The sequence below is a fragment of the Gobio gobio genome, assembly GCF_949357685.1.
Source record: "Gobio gobio genome assembly, chromosome: 20".
Lineage (NCBI taxonomy): Eukaryota > Metazoa > Chordata > Actinopteri > Cypriniformes > Gobionidae > Gobio > Gobio gobio.
Genome location: NC_137113.1, coordinates 37,893,218 through 37,911,631, shown reverse-complemented (window position 1 = coordinate 37,911,631; position 18,414 = coordinate 37,893,218). Strand labels below are relative to the sequence as shown.

The 18,414-nt window shown below is 38.7% G+C and overlaps 1 protein-coding gene across 1 annotated transcript in view; it reads left to right on the top strand.

Moving 5' to 3' along the window:
• Positions 1 to 15,367, top strand: part of reep3b (receptor accessory protein 3b) — a 46,808-nt gene extending 31,441 nt beyond the window's left edge. The window contains exons 3-8 of the mRNA XM_079801758.1: positions 1,461 to 1,537; positions 1,829 to 1,949; positions 2,203 to 2,316; positions 8,529 to 8,667; positions 13,514 to 13,650; positions 14,398 to 15,367. Coding sequence (XP_079657884.1) covers positions 1,461 to 1,537; positions 1,829 to 1,949; positions 2,203 to 2,316; positions 8,529 to 8,667; positions 13,514 to 13,650; positions 14,398 to 14,478 — 669 coding nt within the window. The 3' untranslated portion in view covers positions 14,479 to 15,367. The remainder of the gene's footprint in view (positions 1 to 1,460; positions 1,538 to 1,828; positions 1,950 to 2,202; positions 2,317 to 8,528; positions 8,668 to 13,513; positions 13,651 to 14,397) is intronic.
• The last annotated feature ends 3,047 nt before the right edge of the window (positions 15,368 to 18,414 follow it).

Here is an 18,414-nt window from a genome sequence, read left to right as displayed (position 1 = left end):
TGAACTAACCCTTTAAAGTGACAGTGTATTGTTCGCATTAAAATAAACATGTATTGACGTGAAAATGTAGTAATTTCACCACAGATGCATATCATTTAAAATATACTCTGTTTCAAAGTAAACGCATGGCTTTTTTTCTTGGGTAAAGCAAGGAAAACGACACATTTATCTGGCATTAAAGTGACATAATGGATAGCATTTGTCCTTTCTTGGAGGTGGAAAAATGTATTTTGTTATGACCTGCAGGATTTCTTGTAAAAAATATTTAATAACAAAAGAAAAGATGAGAGTCGGCTGTTTTTGTCTAGCCTGTTGTAAGTTTTAATTTAAAATGTTTGTGATTTTAGGCTATAACCTTTTGTTTAAATGTTTTACCACTCGCGTGAGCAAGCTAAATGTAAATTGGGCTATATAAATATAAAGTTGCCTAATGAATTGAATAAAACGTTGTTTAAATGTAGTGCGTTTATGAACGGGACATCTATGAAAGCGTGTATGGCTATACAAAGACAATTGCAATTCTTACTAGCCATGTTCAGTTACAACTTTTGGATTTGAAATAAAAATAATGAATAAATGCTGTTTGTGGTATACAACCGCGGATCAGTTGCGCACTGCAAACGGAGTATATGTAAAACAGGCGTTATTTGAAAATCGGTGATGACTGTAAACTGCATATGTGACCATTGTCATATACAGTCAGTTTTTAGCATAGCTGTGTTAATTTCATGTCTCTAATAGTGGGATAATGTACAGATTTATTTTTAAATAATGACCACTTTACGTAAGGCTTATTTTGTGACAGTGACCAGGTCACTGTGTGTGTTTTTTTTTTTTTTTTAACAAACAGGATCTAGGGGAATTTTGATTCAACATCGATGGCCAAGAATTATTTTTGTGCTATGGCGAAGAACCAGTGTGATGGTTGATGCTGTTTAAAAATTCAAGTAAAACCTAAACATTGGTTATGTTACATAAAAAACTGATTATTGATTGCTGGTATAGGTCACATTTATTATTAGCCTGGGTTAGCCTGGGTACGCCTACGTACTTCCGCTCAATTTTCATTTTCCTTCAGTACTCTGTCTGGGATTGCCGTATATTCTCTGGTTTTCTACGTTCAAATTTTAACCGGTCCAACCGGTCCAATCAGCAAGAGAACGATGACGTTGATGTCATGCGCTAGTTTGAGATGACATACGTCACGACCAAACGTTAGCGATTGGTTATGGCAGATCCAGAGTGGCTCTGGGCAGATCCAATAGTTTTAAACTTCAACAGAGTACCTGACTTCAAGGAAGTTAACGCTCGTCAATGGAGAGTGGCCAGACTCTCTGTACAAATGAAATGTACGAGAGTCTGGTAGGACCAGGCTCATTTTTTATATCAGTTCACTTAACATAAACCATTGTGTTTATTTAACATTTATTGTTCTTGTTTGTTTGCTGTTCCTTTTTCAGGTACGATGGATGATGTACTGGATTGTCTTTGCCCTGTTTACAGTAGTGGAGACCATCACAGATCTAACCGTAGCCTGGTGAGTCAGACACTCGAGTCTTCCTTCACACCAGCGGCACGTTTACCTGATTACAAGTGATTCATGTCAGGCTAAAGAAGCAAGCCGTTTCATTTAAGGTCTTGATTTTGTTTCCCTAGACCAAGGAATGCAGGGAAGCAATCAGGGTTTAATGAAACGAAGTTGCTGTTTTAATTTAGAGTAGCACAAATTAATTTGTTGGAATACAGCTTTAATGAGTGTAATTATGTCAGCTGATTAATCTGATGTAACGGGAGTCCTTGTATCTTCTTTCTCTCCTCTGATCTAAAGGTTTCCCCTCTATTACGAGATCAAAGTTGCGTTTGTCATCTGGCTTCTGTCTCCCTACACAAGAGGAGCTAGTGCCATCTACAGAAAACTCCTCCATCCTCTGCTTTCCTCCAAAGAAAGGGTGAATCTCCTCTTCACATTTATCCGCCTCTTAATACACTGGGTTTGAAAAGCACTTGGACAAATATTGTATTCAGATTCACCATACTGCAAAATGAAAGATGAATTTGGGCATTGTTTTTTCCCTGTTGTTCTGCGACCCTATAAATACAGACCACCAGTTGAGAACCACTGGTCTAGTGCTGCTTTTATTAATTTACAGTACCGTATCAGCATATTACCGGCTGCTCAATCTTGTCCTAATGTTTTTGAAGGAAATTGATGACTACATAGTCCAGGCGAAAGAGCGGAGCTACGAGACCATGGTGAACTTCGGCAAGCAAGGCCTGAGTATTGCTGCAACTGCTGCCGTGTCTGCCGCTGTCAAGGCAAGTTTGTGTTTGTGTGTTGAAGATAGACAAACAGAATGATAGAGAGCTGTGTTGAACTATATATTTGTGCTTTTGATATGTTTATTTTGTGTGGGTGTTTTCAATGCCGTTTAATGAAGGTAGTTGGAGTACAGAGTGTCCTTTTAAAGGGGTGGTAAACCACGATTTCACTATTCTAACTTTAGCTAGCGTGTAATGTTGCTGCTTGAGCATAAACAACATCTGCAAAGTTACAACGTTCAAAGTTTAAAGCAAAGGGAGATATTTGCTTTTAAAGAAATCAGTTTCTAAGAACTACAGCAAACGGCCAGTAGGCGACTACAGACATTCCTCCAGGGTTGGTGACATCACCAGGCTCAATATTTACATAAACCCCTCCTCCGAGAATATTAAATAAGGGGGGGTGAGGCCATTTTGTATCGCGGCGCTGTTGTGGTATAGTTAGGCTGGAGTGTTGTTGCCGCGATGCCAAGGAAACGCTGTTATTTTCATCCGGATTGCAGGTCTGGGGTACTTGCTCTGTTCAGCTTGGGACGGGGGTGCGTTGCAGAGTGTTTAACATACAACATGTTGCACGTGTGTATGAGACAGCGGGGAACAGGCGCGTGCGGGGCTCCCTGCAGCACATCTCACGGAGGAAAACATCCACCGTCTTCGCGATTTCAATGCCGGATTTGCACGTCAGCTGCGTGAAAAAAACACTGCCAGTGCGTGGATGCACGACGCGCGCGCTGCACATTTCACGGAGGACAACTTCCACAAACTTCGCGAGTTCAATACAGGATATGCACAACGGCTTGTCCTGAAAGCTGGATTTACAAACAGAAGCTGTTTACGGGCCACAACCTGTAAGTCTGATTTATATTTCATCGATGTGTTTTCCTGTAATAGGTTGTAGCAAGGAAGTAAACAGATGACAGCGCTGTTCTGCAAACCAGTCTGTTAAATGCTCATTCATACTTAACGTTATCCGACGAACACCTAACGTTACAAACACTAACGTTAAAATCTCAACAGCGAACCTGGCATTAGTGTAAATGATTCTTTGATTAGAGCTTTTATGTATTGTTTATCTACAGGCATGCTAAACATGGTTCTGTGTGTGATTTGGCTAACTTACTAGTTAAAGCCAGTGCTTAGTGTTCGTTTTGGGTTAGTTCTTGCGACAGATATTTGGCTATAATCGTTCTAAAAATACAAAAGTTAAAGTGCCATTCAGTAGCGATCACTATAGATCCGCAGTCTTTACTCTTGAGGACTGAACAGGTTCTGCTCGATCATCTTCACTCAAATGTTCTGGGTCTGATTCGGGCTCATATGGTTTTATTGACGCCGTTGTTTCTAATACTGACCAAAGCACAGCCTCCGGTAAAGGTAAGGGGCGTGACGTTTCCGACAAACGTGCACTAGGCGGTTAGTGAATCACAACACACTGGGCCAGCTAACCAATCAGAGCCCATCGCGTATTTTTGAGGGACCGGCTTCATAGAACCCGGAAAGCATCAGACCGTTTTACAAGGAGGGACAGAGCAGTGTAGAATAAAGGTCAAATATATGAAAAATAAGGCAATTTTTTTTCAAACGAAGCATGAACACATGTTACAGTGCACCCCACAAACACAGTCAAGCCTTCAAAAGAATGTGTTTTACCACCCCTTTAATAAAAATTAAAAGAAAGTCAACATGAAATGAAAATGGACCCCATTTACTTTTTGTTTTTTTTATTAATGCACTTTCATTATGTCTTTCTAAAAGATTTATCAGTTATTCTAAAGAAAACAATATGTATCTTTGTATTCTTTCATCATGGTGTAATAAAACTGTTAACCAATAGCCAAATAGCTATTTATGCATTATTTAAAATAGACTGCTGTAGGTAAAGCAGCCTTTATTGCTAATAAACATATCTTGCTAATAGTTAACACAGTAAGTTACTCTTTTAATATGCTGTTTCACTCAGGAATAAACTTACATTTAAAAGTAATGTTTTTAATTTTAAATAAAGTAAATTCATACTTTTATTTAGCAAGGACATTAAAGTGATCAAAAATGACTTACAGTTAGGGCCATATATATTTGGACACAGGCATAATTTTCATACTCTTGGCTCTGTATGCCACCAGAATAATATTAAAATGAAACAACCAAGATGAATTTGAAGTGCAGACTTTCAGCTTTAATTCAAGGGGTTGAACAAAAATATCAAGTAAACATTTTAGGAACTGCAACCACAGCCCCCCCAAAAATTTTTAAAAATTTTTAAAATTTTGTTGAGAATCCTTTGCAGGCAATGACTGCCTGAAGTCTGGAACCCATGGACATTACCAAAGACTGGGTTTCCTCCTTTCTGATGCTTTGCCAGGCCTGAACTGCAGCTGACTACAGTTGTTGTTTTTTCTTGGGTCTTTCTGCCTTTAGTTTTGCCTTCAGCAAGTGAAATGCATGCTCGATCGGGTTGAGATCAGTTGATTGACTCGGCCATTGCAGAATATTCCATTTCTTTTCCTTAAAAAACTCCTGGGTTGCTTTTGCAGTGTGTTTTGGATCATTGTCCATCTGTAACGTGAAGCGCCGTCCAATCAACTTTGCCGCATTTGGCTTAATCTGGGCAGGCAATATATTCCTATACACTTCAGAATTCATCCGGCTGCTTCTGTCTTCTGTCACATCATCAATAAACACCAGTGATCCAGTGCCACTGGAAGCCATGCATGCCCATGCCATCACGCTGCCTCCACCATGTTTTACAGATGACGTTGTGTGCTTTGGATCATGAGCTGTTCCAAACCTTCTCCATACTTTTTTCTTCCCGTCGTTCTGGTACAGGTTGATCTTAGTTTCATCTGTCCAAAGAATGCTTTTCCAGAACTGGTCAGGCTTTTATAAGATGTTTTTTTGGCTAAATTTAATCTGGCCTTTCTATTCTTGAGGCTTATGAATGGTTTGCACCTTGTGGTGAACCCTCTGTATTTGCTCTCATGAAGTCTTCTCTTGATTGTAGACTTTGACAATGAAACGCCTACCTCCTGGAGAGTGTCCTTTATTTGGCTGGATGTTGTGAACGGATTTTTCTTTACCATGAAGAGGATCCTGTGATCATCTACCACTGTTGTCTTCCGTGGACTTTTTATGTTGCTAAGCTCACCAGTGCATTCTTTTTTTAGAATGTACCAAACTGTTGATTTGGCCACTGTTTCTGCTATCTCTCTGATGGACTTGTTTTGTTTTTGAAGCCTAGTAATGGCCAGAGAGCTCCTTTGAACGCATGATGTGGGTTCACAGCAGTAGATTCCAAATGCAAATACCACACTTGGAATCAACTCCATACTTTTAACCTACTTAATTGATGAAGAAATAATGAAGGAATAGCCCACACCTGTCTATGAAACAGCTTTTGATTCAATTGTCCAATTACTTTAGGTCCCTTAAGGGGGAATGGCTACTCTCAAGAGATGTAATTCCTAAACCCTTCCTCCAATTTGGATGTAAATACTCTCAAATTAAACCTGAGAGTGTGCACTTTCAGCCCATATCCATTATACAACCATAGCTTGAATATGTTTAGGTAAATACCTGAAAAATCTAAAATTGTGCCTGTGTCCAAATATATATGAACCTAACTGTATATAGTTACAAAAACTTTGTATTTAAATAAATGTTGTTCTTTAGTTTTAATTCATCAAATTATCCTGGAGAAAAAAAAACTGGTTTGTTTCCCCCCCCAAATATAAAGCAGCACAAAACAGGTTTCAACATTGATATTAAGAAATGTTTCTTGAGCACCAAATCTGCATATTAGAATGATTTCCAAAAGATCATGTGACACTGAAGGCTGATGTAGAGAGTAATGGCTGCTGAAAATTTCACAATATTACATTTTTTACATCAGGTACTTCATTTAAAAAAATAATCTTCAAAACCCCAGTACTTTGAATGGTAGTGTACATCACATTATGAAAGTAAAAGTATTGCAAATGATGTTTCGAATTGACCTTAACTTCTTTCCCTTTTCCTATTCTCTATGCAGCAAAGTGCGCTGGCACAAATCTACAATACCAGCGATAAATGACACACTAATGACTTTCATTTGCAAGCAAAGGTCACTGTTCTTTTGTGAAACCAACCCAAGACCATTAGTATTAGTGCAGTAGTAAAGGAAATCATGCTAATATACTGATCAGAAGCAGATCACAGGGCTGCTCAACAATGCTCCGTTTTTCATTTGGCCACTGTCCTGCCCAGACACTCTGAAAGGATGGCGTTATTGAAAGGCGTCTTTAAAGTTGAGCCAATAAGCTTGTAAAAGGCTTGTGTCAATCTCTATTCTTGAAAGCTCTCTATTATTCCCCATCTTATCTCCTTTTTTCCCTTTTATCCTCTTTCTGGCATATTCTTTCTGTTTTATTTGTGAAATCCTCTTTGGTGATGATCTTTTTCTTGTTATCTTGTACTGATATGTACTGCCCTATAGGAATACTGCAGCCCTGCTCTCTCCAGTGCAGGTAATTCCATAGTGTGTCTACAGCATGTGGAAAAGCAACATCATTTTAACAACCTTTAGCTCGTTTCCTTTTTCCATTTTTTTTAAATATTTTTCTGTTTTTGCTCTCTCAATCAGGGTGTTAAGCACGACTAGTATTATCATTACATGAGTTTAAAACATGTTATGAGGCCTAAAATTTTCCTATCTAAAGATTTTTTTTATTTGTTCAGTTAAGCTCTCTTCCAAAACCAAGTACACTGCATATGTATTTTAAGAAATAATTGTAGCATAAATACGCTGCCTTCAGAAGGTGTTCTCAGTAGTAAAATTTGAGCCCATTTCATGGCAAAATTGGTCCATTGTCCTATTGAAATGACTGCGAAAATTTGTCAAAAAGCGGTAAATGTGACCGCACTTTAAGGCTACGTTCACACTGTCAGTTTTTGGGATTCACAACCACATTTTTTTAACAGGTGTGAGTCTCGAAATGTCCCGTACGCACAGCAATTTACAGTTGTGTCTCGGATGCTGTCTGTATGAATGTACAACGGGAGTCAAGCCCGTGTTCTCAAACCAGTAGCCAATGCGATAGTGATCAAAGTAATATCAAAGATGGCGACGTCCATAAAACTGAAAAGTCGTATCACTTTTGGCACGTAAAGTCCAATCAAACTGTAAATTCATATGACAAATCTTTATTATCTGACAGCAGATTTTATTTTATATCTGGGTGGAGAACAAAGCATCTGAGTCGTGCTTAGAACACAAGACTGATAGCATAGAAGTGGAGAACAATGACTGGATCTAAAACTTTCAGATGACACACAGCTCTTGATGTAATTTACCGAAACCACACATGAAAACCCGCAACACACAGTAGACACGTTTGTGCAGCACAAATCGACTCTCTTGCACTGTATGACATGACAGACATTGAGTTATGACAGACATACAGTCCGGTCCCGTTCACACAGCAAGGGTTTTCCGAGAATGCGGTTGTGTGTCCTAAATGTGAGGATGAGAGTTTGGTTCTAGAATGCGGTTGTCACTCTTGTAAAGAAAAAACATATGAAGGACTCAAATACAGAGCTGACATCTGTATTGTGAACGTGGCCTAAAATGCCTTTGACCCAAATTCTAAGGTGGCAATGCCAGAATGCACTATGAACTCGGTGTAAAAAAAATTGTGTTAAGATACTTCTATGGGGCCATACACACACTATGTGTTTTTGTGGTTAAAAACGTGAGACGCAAGTCAATGAAGTGGAAAAAAACAAGGTCTAGGAGCGACTTTTAACTCAATTTAACGCAAGCACAACATTTTTACTCCGCGTCATGCACGAGATGCTGATAAAACCATGTAAAATTAGCGCAGTGGAATAAAAAAATGTATTCTGTGTGAACCGGCCCTAATTCATTCAATATTTAAAAATAACAAATACTAATAAATTCACTGCTGACATGCTAATGCCTACCCCGTTGAAATAAACAGTCATGTGAAGAGCGCTATTTGTTCTAGAGGTTCAGTTGACAACAGGGGCAGCTCACTAGGTAGCAGGTCACTTGGAACAGAGCCCAAATCTTTTCAGCATTCATCCTTACATGCATGTCGTGTTAATATCATCATGGAAGTCCATGCGGTCTTGATATGCTCTGTTTAAAGCTGTTCTGTGTGTTGTCAGCACTGACATGTTTATCATAACTCTGGGCTGTTTTGTCTCTACAGGGTCAAGGTGCCATCACAGAGAAGCTCAGGAGCCTCAGCATGCACGACCTTACCCAGATCCCTCAAGACGGCAGCGGGTATTCATCCTACGGCTCCAATCCAGCCAGAAGAGCCATCATGGACCAACCCGATGGAGCTGGTATATCTTACCTCTCAGATGAATTATTAACATGCCATCCTTTGTTTCCTTTCGCACTGCTGTTTCTCTGCTGCGTCCACAACAGAAGGCAGATGCTTTGTTAACAGAGCATTTTTATGAAGCTACTTGGTTTCAAACGAGATTCCAGGGTTGTGGCATATCATAGGCAGTGAAGGATACATCATTGCTTCCTTCATAAACCAGATGAAACCATCTTAGTAGACAGGATGTTACGCAAACATTGAATTTGAATGAGCTTTGTTGTCGCCTGTGAGGTTTCAGACAGCCTTTGTGTGACACTAAACACAGCTAGCGGGAGCCGGGAAAGCATCTGTAGCGCAAGTAAAGCCATAGCGGCTTCATAATTAGATCTCAAATAAATCTCACACGCTTCTGGAAATCACTGCTGTGTTAACTGGTTTTGGAGCAAATAGAATGTATTCTGTATTTGTCTCAAGCACAGGAGGGTTATAAGTAATAACGGCACATTCCTAGCATGAAAGGTCTAGTGCCGCTTTGTGAGACGATGAAGAAGAGGAAAAAACAGCTCAGGGAGCCTCTGAGCAGAATACCTAATGTGCTTCTATCTCAGTATGCTAATGTGCCCGCCGCGTTTGAAATTCCGCTGGCATCCAGGTCATTTTCATCTCGTCTGCAATGAAGCCATCAGAAAGCCAGCTCCTCCAAAATGGCATTCCCTTTCAGAGGCTCAAAGCCAAGGTGAAAGATCCCGACTGATCAAACGAGCTGCTAATTGGAGTTTGAATTTAAAAACGCGGGGTAGCCTATAAAGAGAGAGGCTTAAGTGTGTTATTTATTCGCCCACCCTTTAATGTTGGGTTTTGCTTTTTCTAAAGAAGCAGAAGTCAGCTTTGAATGACAGGCATGACATAAAACATGCTTGTATATATTTTTATGCCCTCCTGTCAATCACATTCACACAAGAACTGGGGTCTGATTTCAGACAGTAGAGCTGTGCAATTCTAATGCATATGTTCACAATGGTTTCGCTGGCGATTATACATTTAAGCAACGTTGTGAATATTGCAGTGATTTCGGTGTGCTTATTATTTGCCCAGTAAGTTTCCTAAAGAGTGTGACAATTTTTGTTATCCATTCAATCTTTTGATAACAGATCCATTTACATGCATCATTACTCAAAAGATGTGTGTGTGTATACACACACACAGCAGACTGGCCTTCAGAGCTGCTAGCAGTCCACAGAAAATAACAAAGACATGCCAGCTTTGTCTTTTATATATGTCTTCTTTCAAATCTCTTTCTGCTTAGTTTGCACAAGGCCATAACAAAACTCAAGAATAGTTCTGGAAAATTAATTGCATAGTTTTCCAAATCCCAAGGAAGTTGTTATATTTCAGTAATTGAAAACAGCGGTGGGTGTGGAGACAAACAAAGGAAGGCTTTTCAGAACCATTGGTGTCTGTATTTATTCTGCCCCCTTATGGTGGAAAAGAGAACTGCGCACACAATACTAAATTAAACCTACAGTTCTGTGCAGTGCTGTATGGTCTTGTTTATAGTCTGTCTTTTGGTCGTATCACTCGGATGATGCAGTGTGCAGTGAGTCTGCTCCGGCTGGATTACCGTTAGGCGTCCTGGCACAGGCTGGCTCTGCCTAGCTCCCAGCGCTACCCGGGGAGCCCAGAGGTGATGGTGCCAGGAGCGGCCTGAACCCGGCAGCTGCTTTCTCTCTTTCTCTCTTCCCCCGCTTGTCCTTTCTCCACGGCTGAAATCACATTCCCAACCTTTACAATAAACTATATCAGTGGTTCTTAACCGGTCAGTCACGACCCAAAAATAGATCCGTTCTAAAAGGGCCATGGACATGGAAAAGCGATGCTTGATGCAAAATAATAAACAAATAATAATGCACAGTTGGATAAGTAAGTAGTAAAATAAGTAGGCTTATCAACTACTTCCAACTTTGTTCCAAGCACATAATAAAACAACATAGTTGACCACAGTGCGGTACAATGAAATAAAATAATATTCTTTTTTTTAACTTTTCCCATATCTTGTGTTGTTGAAGTCCAATCAAATTCTGACAAATATATCTGTCACAAGTTAATTTGTTTGTGTGCTTATACAGGTTTCCTATCCAGCATAATGTCACCGTAGTCATTTTGCATATTGTTGTGCCTATGCTGTAATATTAAAGTGCCCTATTATGCTATTTTAAAGATTTGTTTTGGAGGTCTACAACAGGTTTACATGCATTAAAGGGCAAAAAAACACTTTCATTTTCTCATAATATAAATTGCACATCACCACATTATTCAATGATTCTCAAAAGATTTGTTAAATGAATTAGTCTCTCTAAATCCCTCCTTTCCGCGAGCATACTCTGCTCTGATTGGTTAGATGACCCAGTCTGTTACGATTGGTCTACCTCTTACAGTGCTTGTCGGAATCTTAAAGGACAACTCCGGTGAAAATGACCCTAGGGGTAATTAACACATGGTTACCGAGTAGATCGTTCTCTGGGATGCGTTTTCATGAAAATCGAATGTAAAGAGTTTTATCTCTAAAAACAGATTAGCTTATAATGCGAGTAAATGGAGCACAGAATAAGTAAAATGAAATCGCTAGTTAATACCACTAACAAGGCTCAAAATAGCCTCACACTAACATGGTAGCATAATGAGGGTCTAATCTGTTTTTAGAGATAAAACTCTTTACATTCGATTTTCATGAAAATGCATCCCAGAGAACGATCTACTCGGTAACCATGTGTAAATTACTCCTAGGTTCATTTTTCACTGGAGTTGTCCTTTAACACCTATTATCATAACTGTTCTTCAGTCTGGAGGATTCCTTAAGCTCAGCGATTGTACACACTGTAAAGACGGTAACGGCGACGTTGTTTTTATCATATCAATCCGAGCGCGAGTCCGATGATGAAACATTGGAAGAACTAGTTATTCAACCCAAACCTCCATCACAAGGACCACTTGAGCAGGACGTTTCTCAGTGATACACTACTCAGTTTGAGGTACATTATGAGATGTTGCAACTGTAATTCCTCATCATTAGCATTAACAAGTGTATGTCCGTCAACAAATGTGTATATTTCAAATTTATTGCGGTGCACATGCGGGAACTATAACAATAACAGCGCATACGTTAACCGAGCATTAACGTGAATGACTGATATAACAGTAACGTTTGCAAAAATCTTTCTCCATCCTTTATCTTTACTCAAAGTTGTGATGCTGCGTTCACACCGAACACGAATTAAGCCTCAAATTCACTTCTATTTTGTCTAGTTGGACGCTTACAATACACTTGCATGAGTGTGAGTATAAAGCGAGCGTTTGAAGCGAATGGCTCTGTATGACTGCTCACTGCCAATATCAGTCGTTCCTCCATGTTGAATTAGTGACTCCGGACGGGCCTGCCCCCGTTTATCACGTCATTTCACCACGTGACAGCAGCAAGCAGGCTCCCGATTGGTTAACGTGGCGCGAACAGACGCCAAAATTCTGATTTTTCAACTCGGGCGTCAGATGCGAATACACTTGTGAATACATAAAAAGCACCAAATAAAATCACTCGCGCGTATCGCGCAAGACACTCAATTCGCCTCTTTCACACGAACTATCGCGCCGCAGGACCTCCAGACACGCTTCAATGCATTTTTACATTGACTTTAACATGATGGAAATCACTCACTCCAGGCGTTCAATTCACGTTCGGTGTGAACGCAGCATAAGAACGACAGACAATCTGCATTAATAGACACGGTTTCAGGTAATAGTGGGCACATAGCGGATTTGCAGACTATTTCAGTGAAACAGTAATAACGTGGGTTAGCCGGAAACTTACTCAATATAAAACACAAAACTATGCATTTTGAACACCCGGTAGAAAATGTATACATCAGTAATTATTCAAACTTACAGGCTTTTGAGGAGCAAGCTGGTCCAAATAAACTGGGTACTGACCCATCTTTCAAGAGCAAGCGTTTTGCGAATCCCACGTTGAACCCTGAGTTTTGAGAAGCAGTCGTCATTAAAATGACTTGTTTGTGGGATGGTCAAGTTGTTCGCGGACGGACAACATACAACATAGAACATAAGCGGGCATTCGCATTACAGGCGACATGTTTAGGCGGTTCAGAGTCGATTCTTTCTTTTAGGAGACAAAAACATTATTTATCGTGCACTTTCGACATGTTTACATTCACAAACGGCTATATTACACACGATAGGGAATATTTGAAAAAAACATAGTGGGGCACTTTAATGTATTTTAGCCTTCCTGTAGCTTAAACAGTAGAGCATGGTGCTAGCAACGGCAATGGGTCATGGGTTCGAATCCTAGGGAAAGCAAGAACTGATAAAATGTATAACTTGAATGCAATGTTAATGAATGAAGTGACTGCAAAATGCGTAAATGTAAAAAAAAAAAATTGATATATATATATATATATATATATATATATATATATATATATATATATATATATATATATATATATATATATATATATATATATATATATATATATATATATATATATATATATATATATATATATATATATATATATATATATATGAGAAATTGTAATATTAAAGAGAACCTTTTTCTGCTGTTTTTTTCTGCTTTTCCTCTTTAATGCAGGACATATTGTGTAGTAAACAACTTTAGTTCTGTTACTTGGTCTCCACTTGATGTTGGTGTAAAATATATGCCTTGAAGTCAAAAACTTTTGAGTAGCACTGATCTCAATCATACCTGCTCTGTCTGCTGTCATGTATGATCACACTCTGTTCTAAATGTTCATCTTGTTTTCTTAACTCTCAAATTGTTTCTTTTGTAGAGTATTATCATAGTGATGACAATGACAGAAGTGATGATGAGGGGAATGCTGTGTTCTCGGAGGATGAAGCTGTGTCTCATCATGGGCTCAGACGATCTCAGAGCGTCAAAATCACCCGCTCAAAAGTGCGCAGAGATGTAAGTCCATCAAAACATAATTGCACATCCAAGACTCAATAACTAAATAAACATTACATTTAAGACTGCTAATAGCATTTTTCAAAATCCACATTTTATTTTCTATATTCTATAAAAAAAAATTTTTTTTTGGTTTGTCCACAGTTTGAAATCAGCAGGTCAAAAAGATATTTCCTCAACTGAACATAACACATTAGTGTCTTTTTTTATTTGGAAATATAAAGGACAATAATCATTGTATATCATAATAATCACATTACAGTAACTGTTTTATGTTAAATGTAGTATTTCAGTTAATGTAAAACCTACATTTAACACACAATCAATATTTGGTCAAAAGTAATATTTTGGTTTTATCAATTATGCCCCTTTTCCTCTGTTGCATTGCGTTTTGATGACACGCTTGTGTGCACGCTGTAAGAAGTCGCAACTCGCACAGACTGTTTTGCAAAATTGAAATATTCCCATGAATTTGATTTGGTTACATTTACAGGTAAGAATATTATAGTAAAATGTAAATTATGCATGGTGGGAACACCCATTAATCATTCTTCAAATGCATTGTTTTACTATTGTAAGGTGACGTCACTGATGGAAGTTCTCTGTGCCTGTTTTATCACTTAGTTACTACAGCCCTTCATCAGATCATATTCTCTTCAGATTATAATTGATTATGGCTTGCCTCTTCATTTGCGGCATGCATGATTTTAATTATAGTAACAAATGCTTGTCATTCATTGGTCGCAGGCACGTTATGGATCTCTGAAGATCAAAGGGAGGAAAAGACCAGGGATTAATGCCATGACTTACTCCAACATGGAGAACTGAGCTGACTACTGATGTGTGGGAAGATGTGTCCACTTTAACAGACAACCTTTGTGTTCATATTCTTCTCTTTTCATAAGGGCTATGGACTGTTTTTCATGAATATACCAACAGATCTATTTATTTCTTCTACCAGCAAGTTTGTACATACAGTGAGTATCATGAGCTTGAAGCGTATGGAGTTTGACTGATGGCTGTATTTGTAATGCATGGCTTTATTCATCTGAATTTGACATTCAGATGTATTTGTCTTCAGTATTTGTATTTAGAAATGTGTTCTTTTTGGATATGGGTTTTTATATTTCTGTTTTCGTACATCTTTTGCTGCCTTTTAGATCAGATGTTTTAAGTAGCTTTTACAATTGTAGTTTTGGTAATAATTCGGATTCTTCAAAACTTGACGGTGATTTGTCGGCATCAGACCAAAAGTGTCTCTAATCAGTAAGGGAGAAAATAGAAATACCAAAGAGAACAAACTGCAGTGTTGCGTTCATGTTGACTTTTTAGATGTTTTAATGCAATTTTCAAATGTAAAAAAAAAGCAAAGAAAAAAAGCAGGTGTTTTCTTTATTATTGAGGGTATGTGGGTTTAAAGGAAACTCCTTTTGCACATTCTTTAAATCCTCGTTTGAAATCCTTCACTACTGGTCTCCATGCAGAACATTCTTTATCTGGGGGAAAGACCACACTAACATAACATCTCTGGTAATTCTGTGCTGTCGTGTGGCTGGATGTGTCATTCAGAATGAATGCAAAATATGAATAAAGCTGGAATATTGTAATGCAGTTGTTGTCATTTTATTTGCTATTGTTTTATACTTTTTTTATATAACCAAATGGATTAATGGATGAAAACATGTTAATAAATATTTGCACTTTTTAAGAGCAATATATACATTTGATAGATGTGGTCCATTGAAGGAACAGTGGAGAACTGGCGACAGGGTCATAGGCGGCGGCCAAGGCTGATGCACGTGGGGAGCAAAGGCTGGCCTGTGTGGTCTGATCAAACAGACGAGCTACTGTAGCTCAAATTGCTCAAGAAGTTAATACCGGTTCTGAGAGAAAGGTGTCAGAATACACAGTGCATCGCAGTTTGTTGCGTATGGGGCTGCATAGCCGCAACCAAGTCCGGGTCCCCAAGTTCTGAGCATCAGAACTGGACCACGGAGCAATGGAAGAAGGTGGCCTGGTCTGATAATCACGTTTTCTTTTACATCACGTGGATGGCCGGGTGAGTGTGCGTCGCTTCCCTGGGGAACACATGGCACCAAGATGCACACTGTAGGGAAAAAGGCAAGCTGGCAGAGGCAGTGATGCTTTGGGCAATGTTCTGCGGGGAAAACTTGGGTTCTGCCATCCATGTGGATGTTACTTTGACACGTACCACCAACCTAAGCATTGTTGCAGACCATGTACACCCTTTTATGGAAAACGGTATTCCCTGGTGGCTGTGGCCTCTTTCAGCAGGATAATGCACCCTGCCACAAAGCAAAAATGGTTCAGGAGCACAACGACGAGTTTGAGGTGTTGACTCTGCCTCCAAATTCACCAGACCTTAATCCAATCGAGCATCTGTGGGATGTGCTGAACAGTCCGATCCATGGAGGCCCCACCTCCCAACTTAAATGATCTGCTGCTAATATCTTGCTGCCAGATACCACAGCACACCTTCAGGGGTCTAGTGGAGTCCATGCCTCGACGGCTCAAGGCTGTTTTGGCAGCAAAAGGGGGACCAACGCAATATTAGCACAACATAATGTTATGCCTGATCGGTGTAGACAGATGGATCACATCGGTAATACATGCATACATTTATTTTAATTTAAAATCTTAAAAAAAGTTTCATTGGCATGTTATGTAAATATAATTACCCAGTACACTATCAAACACACATCTTGAATTACAAAAACACTAGGACAGTCTGCATAGTATCCAGCATGCATGTTAACTCAAAAATGGTTTAGATAATGCTGGTTGATAACTTATAATTTTTCAACAATGTAATAATGAATGATTAGGGGTGTACAGATATTTGACTCGATCATCTGCCTTTAGTTTAGGACGGTGCTGTTCTTGTGGGAAGATTCGAGATCTCACGCCTGTTAATGAAGCGTGTTGAGATCCAGAGCAGAACCTGAGCTTTGAGCTTCACTCAGAGGGAGAGAGCAGAGGAGTGGTCTCATCACACACACATCATTAAAGTATAATGGGACAGCTTCTAACATTTCTTTCATCCAGTACCTCTCGTGTACTTAATGTTTAATGTTCCTACGATTCCAGACCCTGATTTAATATAATAAAATACATAATACAATAATCGGATTTTTAAAAGAAAATCTACTTGAGCTTGCTTGCAAACAATATAGATTGTAAATCTACAATGTGGATTGTTATTACGCGCATCGTCCGCTAGAGGACAGACTTTGTCAAGGAATTTTTCAAACTTTCCACTAATATCATCCAATCCATTTAGAACACAAAATCGTATTTTAGATATGATACATAAACTAATCTAACTTACAATTAACCTACCATGACAGGTAGCTTGTTTTAAACTCATTAAATGGTGATTCTGACTTTCCTTTCTAAAAAGTCTCCACTCAATCAACAATTAAATCATTCATTAATATCATAATTTTGACAATTACACTAGGCCTACCTTAACAGCCATGAGAGTTCGGCTCTTTACACAAGAACAGGCTAACATCTGCCATAGACTAATGCCAGTGGTGCTTGAGGATGAATTTTATTTAACAAAATATCATTTGGTAATTAAAATTGTGTACAACCTGTTTTCTCCGTTAAAATAAATAATACATAAAATAATTTACAACAAACAAAAATAAATAAAACGTTCCAAATTTCCGAACTCAGGAAGCGACATTTTTATGCGACATCTACATTCGTCGTCAACCATTTACCCATGTTACCATTGCAAGCAAAATCAAATAAAGAAATCTGTAGTTAATAGGAAATTAATTTATCAGTAACTACCCAGTTTAATAGAATTTTGATATTTAAATGGACATTTCAAAATGCATGTTGAGGCAGCTGAGAGGTTTGGCTGCCAGTGCAGCTCTCAAATCAAACTGTGAATCATTATGGCTTCCTACAGTTAAGTTAAGAGCAGTCAAGAGCTTCGGGGACGAATTTAGTAGAGTCATTTGGCGCATTTGGACCTTTTCGGCTCACGTTTTGAGTGCCATACTTTTCACAAGCTAACAGCGGCTCTAGTGATGTCAATTTTGTTAGATGGACACTAGAGGGCGCTATAACAATATGTACTTATATGCTTACCTCAGTGTGACAGGTCTGTTCTGTCATCATTTACGCACACTCATGCCGTTCTAAAGTAAATAATGTGACCTCCTTTCTTCTGTGGAACACAAAAGGTGAGTTTCTGAAGATTGTGCAGCTTTCAGATATTATGATTTTGAATATTCAAAATCAAAGACGCGCCTTTTGTTTCTCTCGTCATGCAATCACAACGTGCTAATTCTGAATAGAGAATTAAGTTTAGAACCAAAAGGGATTTTCACTGAACACAGCTTTAATTTCAACCACACAAAACCATCATATGATTTCAGAAATGTAATGTGAACCACTTTTGTGGTACTTTTTTGGAACTTGTCAGCACTTACTATGCTTATGAGTTGGGAACAACGTTGTGATCTAATAGTTGTCCTATAAAAAGTCTTTCCAAAAGGATTATTTAACAAGTGCTCTGGTGACAGGCCTATTTTTGTAGGCCACCGTCCTAGAAGTGAGCATTACCCTGGTTCCACTGACAAAAACTCGATAGGATTTTCCTTTTCGCTTTTTAATTATTGCAGAAAATAAGCTCTGTGGGTTAATGTTTTTGAATTTTCAAAAGCTTCAACGTCAGCTTCCGACAACTCTTTCAGTCTTTATTTAAAAACATTTTACTTGCAAATT